At 45.3% G+C, this 22,850-nt stretch overlaps 1 protein-coding gene and 1 pseudogene across 5 annotated transcripts in view; one reads left to right on the top strand and one right to left on the bottom strand.

Annotated features, from left to right (window-relative positions):
* The window catches only part of ATAD2 (ATPase family AAA domain containing 2), a gene marked incomplete at both ends in the record, with an annotated part of 68,924 nt that extends 63,065 nt beyond the window's left edge, over positions 1–5,859 (bottom strand). For all 4 annotated transcript variants that reach the window (XM_080694558.1, XM_080694561.1, XM_080694559.1 and 1 more), the window contains one exon: positions 5,692–5,859. In XM_080694558.1, coding sequence (XP_080550684.1) covers positions 5,692–5,859 — 168 coding nt within the window. The remainder of the gene's footprint in view (positions 1–5,691) is intronic.
* Positions 5,860–11,099: 5,240 nt separating this feature from the next.
* LOC308262081 (protein ERGIC-53-like) lies at positions 11,100–13,089 on the top strand (annotated as a pseudogene). Its single transcript has 2 exons — positions 11,100–11,955; positions 12,385–13,089. The product of its transcript is annotated as a protein ERGIC-53-like (transcript).
* Positions 13,090–22,850: the final 9,761 nt, after the last annotated feature.

Below are 22,850 nucleotides of genomic sequence, written 5' to 3'. Positions count from 1 at the left end.
AACTGTTGTCAATCCCAGTACTTGGGAGGCTGAGCAGGAGATCACAGGTTCCTGGCTAGCATCAGCAACTTTGAAGCCCTCTGTAACTTAGTGAAACCTCTTCTCAAAATACGAAAAATAAAATAGGGCTGGAGGTACAGTGCAGCTCTGAGGTAGAATGCCCTGGGTTTAATTCTCAGTACCACTAGAAAGGGGGGAAAAAAAAAGTTTTTTTTGTGTGGTATTGGTGATGGAACCTAGTGGCTTTTTACCCCTAGACCTACTTTTTATATTTTATTTGGAAACAAGGTCTCACTAAGTTGTAGAAGGCCTCATTAAGTAGCTAAGGCTGGGTTCCAAACGCCGGGATCTTCCTGTCTCAGCCTCCTAATTACTGGGATTACAAGCATGGGCCACCACACCCAGCTAAAAAACTTTGTGCATTGGTAATTAACATACTTTAAGAATAAATTTTGAAGACACTGAAATGATGTAAAAAAAAGCCTAATACTATGGGAGTTCTCTTGAGCTTTCTAGAGTAGACAAAAGCAGAGGAAGTAAAATAGTTGCCAGGGACTGGGGGAAAGGGAAGGCCAGTAAGTTGTTTAATGCTTCAGAAAATGATAAAGTTCTGAAGACAGATAATGGCGATGGTTACAGGAAAGTGTGAATAGATTTAAGGCTACAGAACTGTACAATTACATGGTGAATTTTTTTTGTACTAAGAACTCAACCAAGGGGCATTCTACCTTTGAGCTAAACTCTCAGCCCCTAAGTATGTATTTTATTTTGAACAGTGTTTGAAGAAGCTGCTGAGCCTCAAACCTGTAGTCCTCCTGTCTCAGCCTCCCAAGTACTATCTTTACAGGTGTACACCACTGTGCCAGGCTTAAACAAACAAAGATTAGCCGGGCCTGGTGGTGCACGCTTGTAATCCCCGCGCTTGGGAGGTGGAGATAGGAGGATCGTGCAGGTTCGAAGCCAGCCACGCTGGCTTAAGAGACCCTGTTTCCAAATAAAAATATATATTTAAAAAAGGTCTGGGAGTGTAGCCCGGAGGTAGAAGGGCTTCCAGGAACCCCAGTACCACCAAAAAAATAATGATAATAAAAATAAAATTCAAACTCTGAGACAAAATATCTAAGTTTGATTCTTTGCACATCACTTACAGCTGTGTGCATATTTATAGTGAGAATACTTTTTTTTTTGGTGGTACTGGGGGTGAAACCCAGAGGCTTTCTACCTCTGGGCTATACTCCCAGACCTTTTTGTATATTTTATTTGGAAACAGGGTCTCACTAAGTTGCTGAGAGCCTCACTAAGCAGCTGAGGCTGGCTTCGAACCCATGCGATCCTCCGGTCTCAGCCTCCCAAGCACGGGGATTACAAGTGTGCGGATTACAAGTGTGCGCCACCACGCCTGGCTGTGAGATACTCTCTTAGGGACTATGCCCAGAACAAAGCAACTACAATCTAAGTGGTTGTTATTGCCATTGTTATCTTTTAATTGGTTGTCCAAGGTCTAGATTTGTGGCTATCATGCATTTAAAATGCTATCTTATCAGACCCCTGTTCTAGTTCCTTACTACTTCCTAAATAAAGTGCAACTTCTAAACCTAAAATCTAGAGCCCTTTCTGGATTATGCTTGAATGCAGGGCTGCCATGCCACCACCACTCCTGGCTCATTTTCCTTCTTTTTTTTTTTGGTGGTACTGGGGTTCCTGGAAGCCCTTCTACCTCCGGGCTACACTCCCAGACCTATTTTTAAACTTTTTTTTAATGTGGAAACAGGGTCTCTTAAGCCAGTGTGGCTGGCTCCAAACCAGCGCGATCCTCCCGTCTCCGCCTCCCAAGCGGAGGGGATGACAAGCATGCCCACCACGCCCGGCTCATTTTTCTATGTTATGTTATGCTTCAGTTTTTATAAACCGCCCATATGTCACAAACACACTGGCGTTGTTTGGATTATCTTTTCAAGCTTTTAAATAAGCATACAATTTTTTTCTAAAAAAGTACCGTCTACATGCTGCAGCATGTTTTATTTTACCAAACAACATATGGAAGGATAAAAGTGTAGGTAATACAAAGTCAAGCATGGTGGCACACGTCTGTAATACCTGGGAAGCTGAGACAGGAGGATCGCAGGTTCAAGGCCAGCTTTAGCAACTTAGTGAGACCCTGTTTCAAAACAAATCAAAACAAAACAAAAAGGTCTGGGGGGTGTAGCTTAAAGTACAATGTCCCTAGGTCCAATACCCAGCACCCCCCCACACTAACGTGTCAGTAATACATCCCAAAAGTAATGGATAATCATCACCAAAAAACTCTATCCACCCAAGTGACTTTTAAGCATAAGAAACAAGCTCAAGCTTACAGAAATCAAAGAACTCCAGACCTGTGAAAGTACGGAAATAGACTACAGCTAGTCTGACTAAAGGATAAAGAAACCACAGGGAAAACATACAACTTATAAGGTTGGAAGGATGAAAATAAAGCTTAAAAAATAAACAAAAGCCTAGTGTGGTGGCACAGACCTGTAATCCCAGTACTTGGGAGGCTGAGATAGGAGAATAGCAGTTTCAAGGCCAGCCCCAGCAATTTGGTGAGGTTCCTCAGAAGTTTAGTGAAACCATATCAAAATAAAAAATAAAAGGAGCTGGGGGTACCCAGGTGCGGTGACCTATTCTTATAATCCCATTATTTGTGGACTGAGAATGGAGGATCACAGGCTCAAGAACAGCCTCAGCAAGAAGACTCTCTTCCCTCTAGTGAGACACTGTTTCAAAATAAAAATAAAAATAGGGCTGTGGGTATAGCTTAGAGGTAAAATGCCTAGTTCACTCCCCAGTACCATAAAAAATTTTAAAAATAAAGTTAAACACTTCATTTGATGTTAAGTACACACACGAAATTATCAATGCCAATCTCATTGTGTATGGGGAACGGGAGGAGCTGGGGTGGGATGGGAGTGGGGAAACTTACAAAGAATTGTGTACATGTACGTCTTTATCACTCCAAACTTCCTTATGATGCGTGATTACAATGGATCAATACATGCTTATTAAAAATTAATATACACCCCCAGCCCTATTTTTTAGTCTTTTTAATTTTTGAAACAGAGTCTCACTGAATTGTGAAGGGCCTCGCTAAGTAGCTGAGGCTATCAGGCGAACGTTGATCCTCCCCTCTGGTCTGGTTTCCACCTCCCCAATGCTGGGATTACAATGCTGGGAGGTACACTAGAGGATTTTTAAGTAAAGGAATGAACAACTGCTTTGACTTTTTAAAAGAGTCATGGAGCTGGGTGTGGTGGCGCACGCTTGTAATCCCAGCTTTTGGGAGGCTGAGACCGGAGGATCCTGGTTCGCGGACAGCCTCAGCTATTTAGCAAGGCCCTCGGCAACTCAGTGAGACCCGGTTTCAAAATAAAGAATAAAAAATTGGGCAGGGGGTGTAGCTCGGAGGTCAAATGCCTCTGGGTTCCATCCCCAGAACTGCAAAATAAATAAATAAATAAATAAAGATTTAAAAAAGAGTCATGGCCCTGAGAACTGTTGGCAGAAAACAGGGAGGCCAGTCAAAAAATTTATTTAATAATTCAGGCAGGCGCTAATGGCTTGAACCAGTAATGCCAACAATGGAAGACATGAAAAGTGGTCAGACTCTAAACATGTTTTAAAAACAGAGCCAACAGAATTTGCTTGTGTATTAGATATGACAGGAGTCAAAGGTGACTCTACGGTTTTTGGTCTGAGGAACTGGAAAGATGAAGTAGCTATTATCTGAAATCAACTGTGGTCTAAATCGCTGACAGTGACTGAGTCCTAACTATGCCAAATGTCCAGTCAATCCCCTCACATGCAGGATCACGTGGAATCCTCACTACCCATGTGGTGAGCAATCACCCCATTTTACAGGTGTGGAAACCTGCTGATTACGGGTAATCTTGATAAGCGGAAATTTTAAGTAGTTGTTTTCAAAAGCTATGTACATACCCAGCATTCCATACATCATTATGACCACAGGATTTAGCATTATCCTGTAAATAACAGCGAACAAATAATTTATTAAAATAGCTTTTGTGAATGCAGGGCAATAGGTCAAATGAGATGGCTCACTGCAGAAGTGCTTAGCCTTCCCAGGTCTCTGCCAATTCTGCACCTGATTGAGAAATCCTCAAAGTCAGGAAAGTATTTGTCTTTTCAATTCAGAATAACAATTTCAGAGGTGGAAAGGACTTTTATATAGTCTTTTATCCCGCTCCCCTGTGAAAATGAGCAACCAATACATAGTGATCTTAAAACAAGATCTTAAAACAAGACCGTAATGAAAGACTCAGATATTTAAAAAGTTTTATGCTGTTACTCTCACCATACACCTCCCCTGTTGTGTACACAAAAGGTGTGTGTGTTACTAAGGATGGAACACAGGGGCATTCTACCTCCCAGCTACACTCCCAACCCTATTTTATTCTTTTATTTTGAAACAAGGTCTCACTAAATCCAGAGGGCCTCACTAAGGTTGCTGAGGCTAGCCTGGAACCTGTGATCCTCCTGTCGCAGCCTCCTGAGTACTGGGATTATAAGAGTGTACCATCACACCTGGCCCTTGACCCCTCATTCTGCCTTCAGAGTTCCCAGCCCCCTCTCCTGTCCTATTTTTCCTACTCCCATACCTACCGTCACTACAGCTAGACCACACTACCTGCTGCCTTAACTCGGCGTCTCCAATCTCAGGAACGCTGCCTCCTCCACTTACGCCTCTTCAGCAGCTGGGGCGGGGTAGTGGATGGGAGATTCTCCCTGGGCCTTAAATTTACCCATCGAAAAATCCCATCTGTGCTTGAGATCTACACGAAGCGCGCCTTTCAAGAGGCCTCTACCCCCTCGCAAACTTCCCCTAGAGCCGCTGTTTATAACCGCAGCCTGCTATAACCGAAAGGGCAAGGTCTGGGAGGCAGCGAATCAAAGTTCCAATTTTAGATCTACCACTTACGGCGCACCTACGAGCCTCTCTCTTCTTCGGTCACATAAATACCCTAGGTCCGCATTCTCAAGGGTTCTAAGGCTTCAAAGAAGGAAGCGTTCCCGACGCGCCGATCTTTCTCCTGTCTACACATTATGCAACCTGATCTGACTCACGGCGCCCTTACAACGGAGCCCGAATCTCGGCGTATCCCCGCAGCCTCTACCAGTGTGGACCGGCGCTTCCAGGCCGGGGTCTGGAGCCTCGGGCGCGAGCCAGGGAGGCTGGCCAGGGAGACTGTCTGCGGAGGCTGGCGAGGAAGGATAGCGGGGGAGACAGACTGGGGAGGCTGGCGGGGGAGAGGCTGGAGGGGGAGGTTGAAGGGGAGGCTGGCGAGGGAGGATGGCTGGGGAGACTTCCGGGGAGGCTGGCCAAGGAGAGGTTGGAGGGGAGGCTGGCGAGGGGGGATGGCTGGGAAGACTTCCGGGGAGGCTGGCGAGGGAGGATAGCTGGGGAGACTTCCGGGGAGGCTGGCCAGGAAGGATGGCTGGGGAGGTTAGAGGGGGAGGCTGGAGGCGGAGGCTGGCCAGGGAGCCTGTCCGGGGAGCAGGCAGGGAGGCCCGGGGAGGGCAGCCCCACCTGGCGCTCGGCTCGGGCGGGCTCCGGCCTCCTGCGGCGCATGGGGCCCCGGTAACCGCCCCACCTGGGGCCGCCCGCGCCCCAACCGCCCCGCGCCCGCCACTCACGCCCGCCGCGGCCGCGCTCACGGCCGCTTTCTCGGCGGCGCCGGCCGAGCGGAGCCGCCTCCGTCCCATCTGCTCCAGGCTGAGGAACTCGTTGGACAGGTCCAGGGAGTCCGTGGCCGACGTGGCGGAGCGGCTGTGCGGCTCCAGGCTGCTGCGGAGCACCACCATGGTCTCGGCCCGCGAGTCCCGCCGGCCGCGACCCCGGCCGCGACCCCCGCCCGGCGCAGAGCCGCCGCGGCGCTTCCGCGCTCCGAATTCTGGCGCCACAAGCTCCGCGCCCGCGGCCGCAGCGCGCGCGCCCGGAATCCCTCCGCCGCCGGCCCCGCCCACCCCGCCGCCCCGGAGCGGCGAGCTCGGAACTCCCCTCCCCGAAGAACCGCCCAGACCCCGGGCTGAAGCGGGCCGGGGCGCGGGCTGACGGGCTCGAGGGCCTGAGAGGATCTTCGCCGCAGAGTGCGGACTCCTTTTCTCCTGGTGTAGTTCCGGCTCCGTGAGCTCGGCGGAGGGACACGGAGGGAGCAGTGCTCAGTCCTGTTTGGAATTTTGGCGCGTGGAAGGGGGAGGGGGAGGGGAGGCCTCCACCCGCCCTGATTGGCTGGCGCCGCTGGCGTCTCCGCCCCGCCCCGCCCCTTCTGACACCTGCCTGCTGTTTCCCGCCATCTACGGTTCAAATGCAAAATGCCCAGTCCTTGACAGCAGGAAAATAAAGCACTTAGCCTTTTGACTTTGCACCTTAAGAGGCTTTTACTGCCGGCGGAACCAAAACACGTTGGCTAAACAAAAAGAAAGAAAAGGAGCTTAAAGTACCAGCAGAGCGACGATTAAGGATGCAAGTTACATACCCAGCTCTGCCACTTCCTGTATAGAAATTCTTGAGCAAATCATTCACCTCTCCGGATCCTAATTTCGGAGCTGGAAAATGACTATAATAATATTACCTAAGATCCTTGGGTATTATACGGTAATGCCGTGTCCACACATAATAAATGCTCAAAAAATGTTTGTTACAATAACAAAAGTATAGAAAAGAGCTTAAAATGACGGTCACTTGGCTACTTTGAAATAGTTAATAACATGCTGAATGGCCAATGTGCGACAGGAGTTCTAGTGAAACAAACAAAAGCTATTGATCTGGATAACTACAGTTTATTAATTCAGCATATGTTAAATATTTATTGGGTATCTATTACGTGCCAGGCCTTACCAGGCCTTATTCTAAGTACTAGGAATGGAGCAGCAAAGTAAATGAACAAAAATGCTCTCGTGGAACTTAAATTCTAGTGGATGAGCCAGGTGTCATGGCGCATGCCTGTAATTCTAGTACATCCGAGGCTGAGCAACAGGAGAATTGCAGGTTCAAGGACAACCTCAGCAACTTCGTGAGCCTCTCAGCAACATAGTGAGACTGTTTAAAAAAAATTTTTTTTTAAGGTTTGGGGTCACCGGGCGTGGTGGCGCATGCTTGTAATCCCCGCGCTTGGGAGGCAGAGATAGGAGGATAGCGCAGGTTCGAAGCCAGCCGTGCTGGCTTAAGAGACCCTGTTTCCAAATAAAAATATAAAAAATAGGTGCCTGGGAGTGTAGCCCGGAGGTATAAGGGTTTCCAGGAACCCCAGTCCCACCAAAAAAAAAAAAAAAAAAAAAAAAAGAGGGTCTGGGGATGTAGGTCAGAAGTAGAATGCCCGGGGGTTCCACCCCATGTATAAAAAATATTCTAGTGGAAGCCGGGCATGTTGGCCAACACTTGTAATCCCAGTACTTGGAGGGCTGAGAAAAGAGGATGGAAGGTTCACAGACAGCCTCAGCTCTTAGTGAGGCCCTCTGCAACTTAATGAGACCTTGTATATTAATAAAGAATAAAATATAGGGCTGAGAGTATAGCTCAGAGGTAGAATGCCCCTTGGTTTCATCCCCAGTACTGCAGAAAGAGAGAGACAAACAGACAGACAGACAGACAGACAGACAGACAGACAGACAGAAAGTTGGGTCTGGGCAGAATGTAATGGGGAGTTTGGTTGGAATCCAGTTGCACTGGGAAGCCATGCAGCATAGGAAGGCAATAAAGTAAGGTAAAGGAAGTAGATAAAGTAAATAAAGGAAGGCTGCTTGGGGAGAATGATCAGGAGGTGACCAGGATGGATGAGGAATGAAAAATGAGGAGGTTACTCCACTGTCCTGGCGAGAGAAGATAGTGTCCTGGACTAGTAGTACGGATCAAAGCAAAGTAGACAGTTGGGGATCTGCTTTGGGTTAAAATCCTGCAGGAGTCCTGCTCAGGCTTCAGCGGGGTGGATACAGTTGCCTGGCGTGATGGTGCACGCTTGTAATCTCAGTACTTGGGAGGCTAAAACAGAATTGCAGGTTCATGGCCAGCCTTAGCAATTTAGCAGGTCCCGCCCCCCTCCCTGCAAGGTAGTGAGACCCTGTTACAAAAGAAAAAATAAAATAAGGCCAGGCAGAGTGGCGCACGCTTGTAATCCCAGAATTTGGGAGGCTGAGACAGGAGAATTGTGGTTTGTGGCCAGCCTCAGCTATTTAGTGAGGCCCCTTTGCAACTCAGTGAGACCCTGTTTCAAAAATAAAGAATAAGCCGGGCGCGACGGTGCACGCTTGTAATCCCAGCATTCGGGAGGCTGAGACCGGAGGATCACAGTTCGCAGACAGCCTCAGCTACTTAGTAAGGCCCTCTGCAATTTAGTGAGACCCTGTTTCAAAATATGAATAAAAAATAGAGCAGGGGTGTAGGTCGGAAAAAAATAATAAAACAGACTAAAAAATAGGCCTGGGGGTGTAGCTCAGAGGTACAATGCCCCTGGGTTCCACCCCCAGTACCACACACACACACACACACACACACACACAAATGCAAGCAGCATAAATAAAGGTACGCGTCATTTTATATGATTGCATTAGGAAAAAGAAGCTTTCTCTTTCCGCTGAGGTTGCTGAGTCTGGAAAATATGAGCGTGGCTTGCACTAGCTGTTCTGGCCAGAAGGAAGAAGTTGATCTCAGGATAAAGGCAGATATTGAGAAGCAGAGATGGCGAGGATGTAGGGCTGGGACATCGTATCCTGCTTCCGTTCCCTGCAGACCTCACAGCTCACCCTTTGGCCTCTGAGAGACGGTTCAGTGTTCTTCCTTTTATAAGTGACAGCCTTTCTGCCTTGACTTTTTATTTTATTTTATTATTTTATTTTATTGGAGCTTATTGGAGTTGAATTCTATCTTGGAGCTACTATCCAGCCCTGTTTTGTTTCATTTATTTATTTATTTATTTACTTATTTATTGTGGTGCTGGGGATGGAACCCCAAGGAGTTCTACTTCTGGGCTGCAACCCTCGTCCTATTTTATTGTTTATTTATGTATTTATTTATTTTTTTTTTGTGGTACTGGAGATGGAGCCCAGGGGCGTTCTATCTCCAAGCGATATCCCAGCCCTATTTTCATTTCTGTTTTTTTATTCCTTGTTTTGAAACAGGGTCTCACTGAGTTGCAAAGGGCCTCACCAAGTAGACGAGGCTAGCCGCGAACCGCGATCCTCCTCTATCAGCCTCCCAAATGCTGGGATTACAAGGCTGTACCACCACGCCTGGCTTTATTGTTTATTTTAAAACGGGGTCTCACTAAGTTGTGGAGGGCCTCTTGTTGCTGAGGTTGGCCACAAACCTGTGATCTTTCTGCCTCAGCTTCCCAAGTACTGGGATTAAACGCATGTGCCACCATACCTGATTATTATTATTTTATTTTGAAACAGGGGCTCGCTATGTTGCTGAGGGCCTCACTAAATTACTGACACTGGTCTTGGAGCTGTGATCCTCCTGGCTCAGCCTCCCAAGTACTGGGATTACAGGCCTGTACCACCACAACTGGCTCTGCCTTGACTTTGTGTGTATGTGTGGAGGAGTGGGTACTGGGGATTGAACTCAGGGACACCCCCAGCCCTCTTTATTTTATTATTTGGAGACAGGGTCTCACTAAGTTATTGACTAAATTGCTGAGGCTGGCTTCAAACCTTTAATCCTCCTGTCTCAGCCTCCCAAGTACTGGGATTACAAGCATGTTTCACCATGCCTGGCTCTGCCTCGACATTGAACTGAATGAGCCAAGACGAACTCATGGGGCTCGCGGCTTTGATAGAATCCAGGTGTACTCTGAACTGGACTCCTAACAATTATTAACACAACAAGGACTTACACCTGTCACTCATTTAAAAACAGTTATGCTGCATGTGGTGGCACATACCTGCAATCTCAGTTCTTGGGAGGCTGAGACGGGAGAATCATGGGTTTGAGGCCAGCCTCAGCAATTTTGTGAGACCTTATTTAAAAAATAAAAAGGGCTAAGCCGGAAGTGGTGGGACACATTTGTAACCCCAGCATTTGGGAGGTTGAGACAGGAGGATCGCGGACAGCCTCAGCTACTCAGTGAGGCGGCTCTTGGCGATCCAGTGAGACTCTTATTCAAAATAAAGAATAAAAATATCAAGCTGGGAGGGTAGCTCAGCGGTAGAATGCCCCTGGGTTTAATCCCCAGTGACAAAAAAAAAAAAAAAAAAAATAGAAATGAGCTGGCCCTGGTGGCGCACACTTGTTATCCCAGCAATTGGGAGGCTGAGACAAGTGGGTCGCAGCTCATAGACAGCCTCAGCTACTGAGTGAGGCCCCTTGCAATTCAGTGAGACCCTGCTTTAAAATAAAGAATAAAAAAATAGGGCTGAAGGTGTAGCTCGGAGGTAGAATGCCCCTCCCTGGGTTCCACCCCCAGGACTGCAAAAAATAAAAATAAAAAATAAAATAAAATAAATTACAAATGATCCTGAGATAGAAATCATACTCATCAAGGTAAGGTTCTGGAATATATATATATATATATATATATGCACACATATATGTATATATCTCTATATATACATATATATGTGTATGTATAATTACATATAGGAAGTATATGAAACAAGATAGCAGGTAATATGACTCTGGGTTCAATCCCCAGTAACAACAACAAAAAGGTAATCCTCTGTCACCTGCTCCAACATATTTTCTTAAAGATCCATAAGAGAGACTCGTAACCTAAAACTCTTTTAGTGTTCTGGGATATAACTCAGGTCTGAAGATTTTCAACCTATTTAAGACAATTTAGTGCTTTCTAGCACTGTACCGGTCCTGCCCTTTAATTTCTTCTTATTGCTAATTTTCTTATTCTTTGAAGCTTGAGGATCATTTTTCCTTGATAGAGAAAAGGCAAGTAAAATGGCATTGAGTATTTCTGGGTTTTGTTTTGTCTGATCACATCATATCATATGGTCCCAAGCAATGAGACTACCTCTTCCTTTTGTCTCATGCTTTTAATACCCAACATTAAAAACACACCTTCTCAGTTCAAAATAAAAAGCCTCAACAATCCAAGATGGCGGGATCCAGGCGAAGGGGTCCCCAGGTCAGGGCTCGGCCACTTCTCTGCCCTTTGCTCCTGTCGTCAGCCGCTTCGTGGAGGACAGCGACACGGGAGCAGACCCTGCGGCCGGCGGCGGCAGGACACCCAGGCCGGGCAGCTACGTCGCCATTTCGAGTACAAATAACAGCTTCAAGGGACCGCACCCCGTGCAGAGCGATGGGACCGTGCCCCTCTGGGCCCATGCGGGGAAGGCTATTCCAAGTTCAGATCAGATTCGAATAGCACCATCTTTAAAAAGCCAAAGAGGGTCAGTGTAGACGAAGACAAAAGCACCCTTTGAGAACTGGGCACTGGAGGTGATGTTTCGAGTAACTAACTGGAAGAGGGAGAATTTGAGCTGATGGCCCAGCAATTTGGTAATACAGAAAATCAAGGCTTGGAGGGCCCTGTATTCGGATCATCCGATTTATGGAATGGTGTTGGAATATTTTTTGATTCTTTTGACAATGATGGAAAGAAAAATAATCCTGCTATAGTAGTTGTAGGTAACAATGGACAGATCCATTATGCCCATCAAAACGATGGAGCCAGTCAAGCCCTAGCAGCTGCCAGCGGGACTTTCGTAATAAGCCCTACCCGGTGCAGGCGAAGATCACGTACTACCAGAAGATGCTGACGGTAACGATCAATAATGGCTTTACACCAAATAAAAATGATTATGAATTTTGCGCCAAAGTGGAAAACATGATTATCCCCCCACAGAGTATTTTGGAATATCTGCTGCAACAGGAGGTCTTGCAGATGACCATGATGTTCTTGCTTTTCTGGCTTTCCAATTGACTGAGCCTGGAAAAGAGCTACCTACACTGTGGAGATTCCTCTCTGGGACTTGGGAGGGAGAGACCCGAAATGAAGGACCCAGACAATTGCCTCTTGTGCAACTGACAATTTTATTCTCTGAAACTAGTTTTTTTTATACCCTTTTCCAGTTAGGTTAAGTATCACATTCTCATGGGGAAAAACAGACATCACAATACCATGAGGAATGTTAGGGATAGGGAAAGTGCCATAAATCACTAAGGTACGATCATCAAAGAAAACTAACTAACAAACTAAACAAATGCAGGGGAGGGCAGAGCGGCTCAGTAAAAGGGTTAAGATGAGCTCCCTCTTTCACTGGGGGGCTTTGGGGTGTGAATTCCGGAGGGGACTGGAGTTCGTTCGGCCTGGAGTCTTGGGGGAGTCTGACCTTTCGCCAGCCCCTCTTTTAACTCCTTCGGAATCTTTCATTCCTCAGGCTTCGCCCGTGTCCCCCGTCACTACACCAGATAAAGAAAAAAGAAAAGTATCAGGAAGAATTTGAGCACTTTCAACAAGCATTGGACAAAACATAAAAGAGAAATTCCAGAAGGACCACCCTGACCTCCAGGGCAGCCCACGGATGAAGTATTTGAGAGCATAGAAGATCGTGAGCTAAGACAAATCTTTGAATCGTGTTCATCTGGAAATCAAGCAGCTGAACTGGCGGTTAGATACGATTCTTGACGAGCAGAGAAGATACGTCTCTTCCCTGACAGAGGAGATTTCCAAAAGAGGCACGGGGATCCGGCCCGGCCCGGCAGCTCTCTCAGCAAGAACTGGATACTGTTGTGAAAACCCAGCATGAGATTACGAGACAAGTAAATGAAATGAAGAATTCCATGAGTGAGGCTGTGAGGCTGGTCAGCAGAATCCTGCACCCTGGCTCTGCAGGAGGAGCCTACGAGACCGCGCGGCGCTTCATGGATATCAAGCAGCGCCTTCACGTAGTGAAGACGGACATGGATCACTGGGTGCAGCGGAACGTGCCATCCATTGAAAACCAACATGCCCAGAACTACCCCCGTTTCCATCTTGCTTATCTACGGTCCACTTCATTATACTCGCAGTCGTACAAACGTTGTTCATGAGTTACATCATGTATAGGACTCAGCAAGAAGCAGCTGCCCCACAATTCTTTTGACCACCATTTTCATATGTCTACATCATGTATATATGTACAAAATGTCTCTATGAGGGGAATTCAGTATTTAAATTGCTTCAGAGTCAAGCCGGGTGTGGTGGCGCACGCTTGTAATCCCCGCGCTTGGGAGGCTGAGACAGGAGGATCGCACAGGTTCAAAGCCAGCCTCGGCTACTTAGTGAGGCTCTCAGCAGCTTAGTGAGACCCTGTTTCCAAATAAAATATAAAATAGGCCTGGGAGTATAGCCCGGAGGTAGAAAGCCTCTGGGTTCCACCCCCAGTACCACCAATAAATAAATAAATAAATAAATAAATAGCTTCAGAGTCTAAATTATTAAATTTTGTATAAAACAAAACATTAACATTGATTTTCAGTAAGAATAAACCTTAAAACAAACAAAAAATTGAAAGCCCCTATTGTTTTCAAACCTCTGGGTATTGTAAGCTCCAGACTTCCTGGGTCTCCCCTTCCATGTCTGTGACCTTTCTTATATTTTCCTTTGTTAAACATCCCTCCTCTAAATCCCAAAATCCCTGCCTGCTAACATCCTAATTTCACTGGATACTGGCTCCTGTGAATGCATCTCATATTTCTTCTTAATTCAGATCTTTGAAGTTTGTGGTTGGAATCTGGTTCTGAATACCTCTGCTGAAGCCATTTCCCCGTTTCTAGTCTCTACTATAGGATTACATGGGGTTTTTTGTTGTTGTTTTTGTTTGTGTGGGTTTTTTTTGTTTTTTTTTGGCGGTTCTGGGTATGGAACCCAGGGCCATTCTACCTCTGAGTGACACCCCCAGCCCTATTTTTTTATTCTTAATTTTTAAACAGATTCTCACTAAGTTGCAAAGGGCCTCACTAAGTAGTAGCTGAGGCTGTCTGAAAATTGCGATCCTCCTGTCTCAGCCTCCCAAATGCTGGGATTACAAGTGGGCGCCACCACACCTGGCTAGGATTACATGTTTTTTTTTTGTTGTTGTTGTTGTTGTTGTTTGTTTGTTTGGTTGGTTTTGGTGATACTGGGTATGGAACCCTTCTACCTCCAGGCTACACTCCCAGACCTATTTTATATTTTATTTGGAAACAGGGTCTCTTAAGCCAAAGAGGCTGGCTCCGAACCAGCGCGATCCTCCTGTCTCCACCTCCCAAGCGCGTGGATTACAAGCGTGCGCCACCACACCCGGCTTACATGTATTTTTTTATGATTTATTTTTCCTCAATTTCAAAAATAACTCCAACTTATAAGAGAAAATCTAGAAGAATAAAGAAAGCATAATATGGCAGCCAATGCCACTCTCTCTCAATATTCCTTCTCCCCGTTTTCCTTAAAACATATGTTAGCTGGACAGCCCAGAATAAACCCTGTTTCCTACTCTCCCTTGCTGCTGGGTGCAACCTTCCCAGTATCTTTTGGCCAGTGGAATATGAGCAGAGATGATGTATATGAAATTGCAGGTTTTAGCCTTTTTTTGGTGGCACTGGGGTTCCTGGAAACCCTTCTACCTCTGGGCTACACTCCCAGACCTATTTTATATTTTTATTTGGAAACAGGGTCTCTTAAGCCAGCGAGGCTGGCCTCGAACCTGTGCCATCCTCCTGTCTCCGCCTCCCAAGCACGGGGATTACAAGCGTGCGCCACCACGCCTGGCTAGGTTTTATCCTTTAACCTTCCCCTCGCCTTTCCCCCCTGGTTTTGCTAGGCAGAATGCAAGCAAAGCAGGTACGGTGGTGGTGGTGGTAAGGGGCTTCAACGATGCTGACCGGGGCCCAGACTTGAGATGGCCAGACAACAAGTCCCAGGAGCCTGGGAGACAGACTGTAGGGACACCATATCAGCTCTGGCACGCGTAAGCTCAGCTGTTTCATGAGAAACACATTTGTATCTCACTGAAGTCATTTTACCTGACACAACACGGGTGCCGTCAAAGACAAAGCTGGGCAGTTAAGGCAGCGAAAATGGGGTCCATTTGTAATTACTGACAGCGAGGGACTGAGCCGAACTCCGTTCTCTTAGTGCAGAGGTGATTTAGGTGATGAAAGTGAGGATGAGGGAGGAGGAACGTGAGGCTCTGCAGAGAGAATGAACATTACAAAGGGTTGTTCCGTATGTATCTGGGGCCCGCTGTGCCTGTGAGCTGGCTGTTACCTAAGTTAGGGCTCTGTCCTCCCCTAGGGACTGGGAGAGGGAGGCCCTATCCTCCCTGATGATTCTGTTTCAAAGGAATGGCTCTCCATCTTTAACAGAATGGCAAAAGAGACGTACTGGCAGTTCTAAAGGTTTTTAGTAAATGCTCTCAGGAAGGAGGTCAGGGGCCTATCTTTAGGTGTTGGTAAGAACACAGAGTACACTTTATCTTCAGGGTGTAGCCTTTTAGGCATTCAAATGGAGTGCTGAAGTCCTACGGTGGACACAGCCTTAAGCTAGAACCATATTAAGATTTGGACGAGATTCCATATTAAGATTTGGACGAGATTTGGGCAGACGCGTGGTGCGCCGAGAATCCCCAGCACCCTGTGTGATCAACCGCTGCGCTGTCTCGCAGTTACGGTCATCATCATGACCACGTATGTCTGCGAGTACATAAGCATTGTGACTTTCTCTTATAAGCTGCAGTTATTTTTTAAATTGAGGAAAAAATAGATCACAGAAAAAAATACATGCAGTTCTAGAACAGAGACTATAAATAGGAATGTGGCTTCAGCAGAGGTACTTAGAATCAGATTCCAACCACAAACTTCAAAGTTTTTTTTTTTCTTTCAGTACTGGGGATGGAACCCAGGGGCATTCTTCCTCCGAGCTGTACCCCCCAGCCCTGTTTTTTATTCTCTATTTTCAAACAGGGTCTTACTGAGTTGCAAAGGGCCTCACTAAGTAGTAGCTGAGGCTGTCTTTGAACTGCGATCCTCCTGTCGCAGCCTCCGGAATGCTGGGATTACAAGCGTGCTCCACCACGCCTGGCCAAAGATCTTGATTACAGGTATGCACCAGCATGCTTGACTTGGAGGGCTTAAACTTCACTACAGCACCCGTTAGTTGGGCTCTCTCTTATTATCCCTAGTTTACAAAGAAATGGATGCACAAAAAGGTTGTTGATTTATCCAAGATAATAAGTAGCCGAGCTAGGATTAGAGTCTGACTCCAGCTGTATTTTACTCTTCTTCCTCCCAAGGCAAGTCTCATGCCCTGGGGGAGCTCATGGCAGAGGCAGAGACAGACAGGTTCAGTTACTGAGCATGATGGTGCAATTAAAACAAAATGAACGCCGGGCGTGGTGGCGCAGGCTTGTAATCCCCGCGCTTGGGAGGCGGAGACAGGAGGATCGCGCAGGTTCGAAGCCAGCCGCGCTGGCGTAAGAGACCCTGTTTCAAAAATATAAAATAGGTCTGGGAGTGTAGCCCGGAGGAAGAAGGGCTTCCAGGAACCCCAGTACCACCAAAAAAAAAAAAACAAAACCAAAAACCCAAAATGAACAACAGAGTATTGGGGCCCATGCCTATAATCCCAGTACTTGGGAAGCTGACACAGACACAGGAGGATCGAAAGTTTGAGGCCAGCCTCAGCAAATAAGCAAGACCTGGTTTTAAAAAATGAAAGTGTGGTTGGGGGTTTATTTTAGAGGTAGAATGCCCCTGGATTCAATTCCAACTACCAAAAAAAAAAAAAAAAAAAAAAAAAAAAAAAGACATGATAAAAAGTTGTGACAAGACAGGAAAAAGGATTGGAAAAATGGAAGGCAACGATTTCTTTTTTTTTTTCTTCCTTTTGCACCCCATCCCTCATGCCAAGCCCTGTCTTCATATTTCTTCTCCGTTACTATTGATTAGCATGCATTTACGAGATACTGATGCAATGGATCATGCTGTTTGTGCTCTTTTCTTATCTGGCTTCAGCCCCTTGGCATGATTATTTTGAGGTTCATTCTTTTTTTTTTAACAATTTTATTATTGAACATAAATAGTATACATTTGAACTATATTTGGTGCCCTCTCCCCCCGCCCCCGTTTTCCCTTCCCCCCTCCCACCAATGGTTGTCCAGGTTAACCATGTCTTATTCATAATTTTACACATGTTCAGGTGTAGACCCTCATTAATCAAGATCGGCCTTTCTCCTCTCCTAACTTTCCATTCAAACTTAGCTAGTATTTCCCCTCTAATATCTGGAGTCCCACTGGTATCCTCTGTGTTTCCTAGTTTGGGCATATTAGAGGAAACATATGTACCTTCTCCTTCTGTGCTTGGCTGATCTCACTTAACATAATGTTCTCCAGGGCTTTCCATCTTCTTGCAAATGATATAATTTTGTTCTTCTTTATGGCTGAATAGAATTCCATTGTGTGTATTTCCCATAGTTTTGCTATCCATTCATCTGTTGATGGTGATCTGGGTTGGTTCCATATTTTGGCTATTACAAATTGTGCTGCTATGAACATAGGTATGCATATGTTGCTGTATTTCTCTGAATTCAACCCCTTTGGAAAGATACCCAGGAGTGGTATAGCTGGATCATATGGTGGATCTATTCCCACCTTTCTTAGGAATCTCCACACAGATCTCCATAGTGGCTGAACTAGTTTGCACTCCCACCAACAGTGTAAAAGAGTTCCTCTTTCCCCACATCCTCGCCAGCATTTGTTGTTGTTTGATTTCTTTATGCTTGCCACTCTGACTGGGGTTAGATGGAATCTCAGTGTAGTTTTGATTTGCATCTCCCTGATGGCCAGTGATGAAGAACATCTTTTCATGTATCTATTGGCCCTTTGTATCTCTTCTTTTGTTTAGTGTCTATTTAGTTCATTTGCCCATTTCTTGATTGGGTTGTTTGTTTTGCTTGTGTAGAGTCTTTTGAGCTCTTTGTATACTCTGGATATTAGCCCCCTATCAGAATGGTGGCTGGTAAAGATCCTTTCCCATTCTGTAGGCTTCCTCTTTAGGTTATTGATAGTTTCCTTTGATGAGAAGAAACTTTTTAGTTTGATGTTATCCCACTTGTTTATTCTTGCTTTAATTTCCTGAGCTTTGGAGGTTTTGTTGAGAAAGTTACTGCCTGTGCCAATATGTTGTAGTGTTGAACCTGTGCTCTCCTCTACTAACTTCACAGTCTCAGGTCTAATTTCTAAGTCTTTGATCCATCTTGAGTTGATTCCTGTGTTTGGTGAGATATAGGGGTTTAGATTCATCTTTTTACAAATGGTTAGCTAGTTCTCCCAGCACCACTTGTTGAAAAGGCTGTCTTTTCTCCAGAGTATGTGTTTGGCCCCATTGTCAAAGATTAATTGACTAAAGATGTGTGGGTTTGTTTCTGTATCTTCTATTCTAATCCACTGGTCAGTATATCTGTTTTTGTGCCAGTACCATGCTGTTTTTACTACTATTGCTCTATAGTATAGTTTGAAGTCTGGGATTGTAATGCCTCCTGCATGTTTCTTATTATTGAGAATTGCTTTGGCTATTCAAGGTCTTTTCTTTCTCCATATGAAGTTCATGATTGATTTTTCTATGTCTCTGAAGAATGTCACTGGTATTTTAATGGGAATTGCATTGAATCTATAGATCAGTTTTGGCAGAAAGGCCATTTTGATGATATTTATTCTGCCTATCCATGAGCACGGGAGATCTTTCCATCTTCCAAGATCTTCAATTTCTTTCTTTAATGTTTTATAGTTTTTGTTGTAGAGGTCTTTTACATCTTGGGTTAGGTTTATTCCAAGGTATTTTATTGGTTTTGAGGTTATAGTGAATGGAATTGTTTTCTTTGTTTCTTTCATTGTGGATTCGTTGTTGGCATAAAGAAAGGCCACTGATTTCTTTAGGTTGATTTTGTAATCTGCGACTTTGCTGAATTTGTCAATCAGTTCTAGAAGTCTTTTGGTTGAGTTCTTTGGGTCCTCCAGATAAAGGATCATATCATCTGCGAATAAGGATAATTTTACTTCCTCTCTTCCTATGTGAATTCCTTTGATTTCCTTCTCTTGTTTGATTGCTGCAGCAAGAGTCTCAAGGACTATATTGAAAAGGAGTGGTGATAGTGGGCATCCTTGTCTTGTTCCTGACTGTAGCGGAAATTCTTGCAGTTTTTCCCCATTCAATATAATGTTGGCTTTGGGTTTGCAGTTATTGCCTTAATGATGTTGAAGTACTTTCCTTCTATCCCAATATTTTGCAGTGCTTTTAACATAAATGGGTGTTGGATTTTGTCAAATGCTTTTTCAGCATCTATTGCTATGATGATGTGGTTTTTGTTCTTGGTTCTATTTATGTGGTGAATAACATGTATTGATTTGCGTATGTTGAACCAGCCTTGTTTTTCTGGGATGAAACCAACTTGGTCATGATGTATTATTCTCTTGATATAGTTTTGAATGCATATAGCTAGTATTTTGTTTAGAAATTTGCATCTATGTTCATTAAGGATATTGGTCTGTAGTTTTCCTTTCTTGAGGTATCTTTATTTGGTTTGGGGATTAATGTGATACTGGCCTCATAGAAGGAATTTGGGAGAGTTCCATCTCTTTCAATTTCCTGGAACATGTTATGAAGTATTGGTATTAGTTGTTCACTGAAGGTTTTGTAGAATTCAGCTGGGAACCCATCTGGGCCTGGGCTTTTCTTTGGTGGAAGAATTTTTATTGCCATTTCTATTTCTTTGGTTGTTATTGGTTGGTTTAGGCTTGTTATGTCCTCTTGGCTGAGTGTAGGAAGGTTAACTGTGCTTAGAAATCTATCAATTTCTTCCAGGTTTTCAAGTCTATTGGAGTATAAATTTTTAAAGTAGTTTCTGATAATCTTTTGAATTTCTTCACTATCTGTGGTGATATCTCCTTTTTCATTTCTAATTTTGATAATTTGAGTTGATTCTCTTTTTCTTTTGGTTAGGTTGGCCAGGGGTTTATCAATTCTATTAATCTTTTCAAAGAACCAACTTTTTGTTTTATTGATTCTTTGAATTGTTTTTTTGTTCTCTATTTCATTTATTTCTGCTCTAATTTTGATGATTTCTTGGGAAGGCAACAATTTCTGATAAAAGCTACAAATTAGGAAATTGAAAGGGCACATCAATAAGAGGGCATGTACATCTTGTGCAAAGGCTTGAGGTATCTAAGGAATAGGAAGACACTCTAAAAGAAATATAGGGTAAACAAGGCATACACAATGAAATAAGATTATGCTCCAAATCATGATAGTTAACATTATTATGTGCCAGCAGCTATTCTAAGTACTTTTTGTATATAAATTAAATTTTTTTTGCAGAATTGAGGATGAAACCCACGGGGTATTCTTCCTCTGAGTTACATCCCCAGTCCTATTTTTTAAATTTATTTTTTATTTTTTTGAAACAGGGTTTCACTGAGTTGCGAAGGGCCTCGCTAAGTAGCTGAGGCTGTCCCCGAATCACTATCCTCCGGTCCCGGCCTCCTGAATGCTGAGATTACAAGCGTGTTGCCACCACACCCGGCTTCTAAATTAAATTCTTATAACAACCCTATGAGGTAAGTAGTCATCTTATTCATTTTATAGACAAAGAAACAGAGCTGTGGGTGGTGGTGGTGGTGAAACAACTTTCCCTAAGGTCACACAACTGGTGAGGGGTAAAATATACTCTGCCTGATTTCAAAGCCCTGTAGTAGTATGGGTCCAATCAGGAGACAAGAAACCAAAGAGTAGGTTAAGCGAAGGAAATTGAATAGAAAGAATTAACTACAACATCACAGGGCAAGATGGCACATGCCTATAATCCCAGAGACTCTGTAGGCTAAAGAAAGAGAATGACAACTTTGAGTCCAGATAGGTCAATTTAGCCAGACCTTGTTTCAAAATAACAAATAAAAATAGAGCCGTGGTGGAGCCCCTGGATTCAGTTCAAAAGAAAAAGATGATGATGACAAAACAACATAAAAAACAAAGAAACAAAAAAACTATGCTGGACGTGGTGGAGCACACTTGTAATCCCAGGATGTGGGAGGCTGAGATAGGAGGATTGTGCAGGTTCGAAGCCAGCCTCAGCTACTTAGTGAGGCGCTCAGCAACTTAGTGAGACCCTGTTTCCAAACAAAATATAAGCCGGGCGTGGTGGCGCACGCTTGTAATCCCCGTGCTTGGGAGGCAGAGACGGGAGGAGCCACGCACGCTGGCTTAGGAGACCCTGTTTCCAAATAAAAATGTAAAAATAGGTCTGGGAGTGAAGCCCGGAGGTAGAAGGGCTTCCAGGAACCCCAGTACCACCAAACAAAATATAAAATAGATCTGGGAGTGTAGCCAGGAGGTAGAAGGCCCCTGGGTTCTATCTCCAGTGCCACACACACACACACACACACACACACACACACACACACAGCAAGATATAAGGAAAGTATATGTATAGTATGGTATCTCCATGACAAAAGACTGGTTTGTACTCCTTGATGAAGCGGTGGGCTGCCTATGGGATAGCAGAGCCATTTGCTGGCTAGTGAGGTGGAGGTGGTCTGTGGCTGCTGGGAAAACAGCAGGCAAGCCTCCTGTGTGCATGCAGGGAGTGACCAGCAGCCAGTGGTAGGCAGAAGCAGGAAGAGTCGGGGAGTCAGCAAGGCCAAGGCCTTCAGAGTGCCCAGGGAAGGGCGGGGTAGAGAGCAGGGGAGGCTGGCAGAAGGAACCGCAGCTCAGTGTGTGACCCTGCCCCTCACAAGTGACTGCCTCAGACCTCCCAGAGCCCTGGTTTCTGTGTCCAGAGGGCCGAAGAAAGGTTATTACCAGACTAAAGCTGTGAGGTTAGGAGAGGACTGAATTATCATCTCCCTAACCCTGGGCCTTCCCCCAAACTGCAGAAAGCTTCTTTCTCCTGCAGTATCCCTCCAGCACTCTACCAAGAAGGCTTAATCTGTGCTAACTTTAAAGGGAAAAGATTGAATGGAATTAGGTTATTTAGCATAGATCCTATACCAACGTATAAGGAGCCGAGGCAATAAGTCAACAGACACAAGGACTTGTGCTCAAAGTCTTTAGGATTTCATAAGGTTGAAGAATCTGCCTGTGGGTGGCCTATAAGTCAAGCTATGAATTTCAATTTTTATAATGGGAAGTTCCCTGATCAGTTATATATATATCCATTGCAAATATAGACAATCGAGAAGGCTCTGAAGCGTAAAGTGTAAGTCCTCGATATTCTTCACTCGCCAGAAATAAACACTGTTTTGACAATCTGGTGTCTTTCCTTCGAGACTGCCAGCAAGTTAACAAATACAGGTTTACCACAAAAATGACACCGTGTAAACTCTTTTAAGCTTCTTTCTTTAATATATCAAGACATCAATATTATTTTTTCAAGCCAATATATACTAATTTCCAATTTTAAAAAATTACAATATAGGGAGATTTGGGGTGCGATCCCTCGATAAGGTCTTATTTATAATTAAGCCCTCCCTCCTTTTTCCCCCAGTGTCGCCGGCCCCGCCCCTAGACCCACCCACCAGGGCACATTGCCCCGCCCCCGGCTCCCACCGCACACCCGGAACCACGCAGTCCTCCGCATCCCCGGCCCCGCCCACCCGAGTCCAAGCTGTCGGCCCCGCCCCAGGCTTCACCCACTCTCCAGGCTCCGCCCACCCGGAACCAGGCAGTCCTCCACATCCCGGGCTTCACCCCGCCTTTCTCAAGCCCCTCCCACACACGGCCACGCCCACTCAATCCCGCTGCGCGCGCAGAGAACCTTCGGCACTCGCCCCGCCCAGGACCCGCCCACCTAGCCCCACGCTTCACCGCCCGGAAACAGCCCAAGTCGTCCTAGGC

Source organism: Muscardinus avellanarius, assembly GCF_963383645.1.
Source record: "Muscardinus avellanarius genome assembly, chromosome: 4".
In the NCBI taxonomy this organism is placed as follows: Eukaryota; Metazoa; Chordata; class Mammalia; order Rodentia; family Gliridae; genus Muscardinus; species Muscardinus avellanarius.
This window is presented reverse-complemented; position numbering and strand designations above follow the sequence as displayed.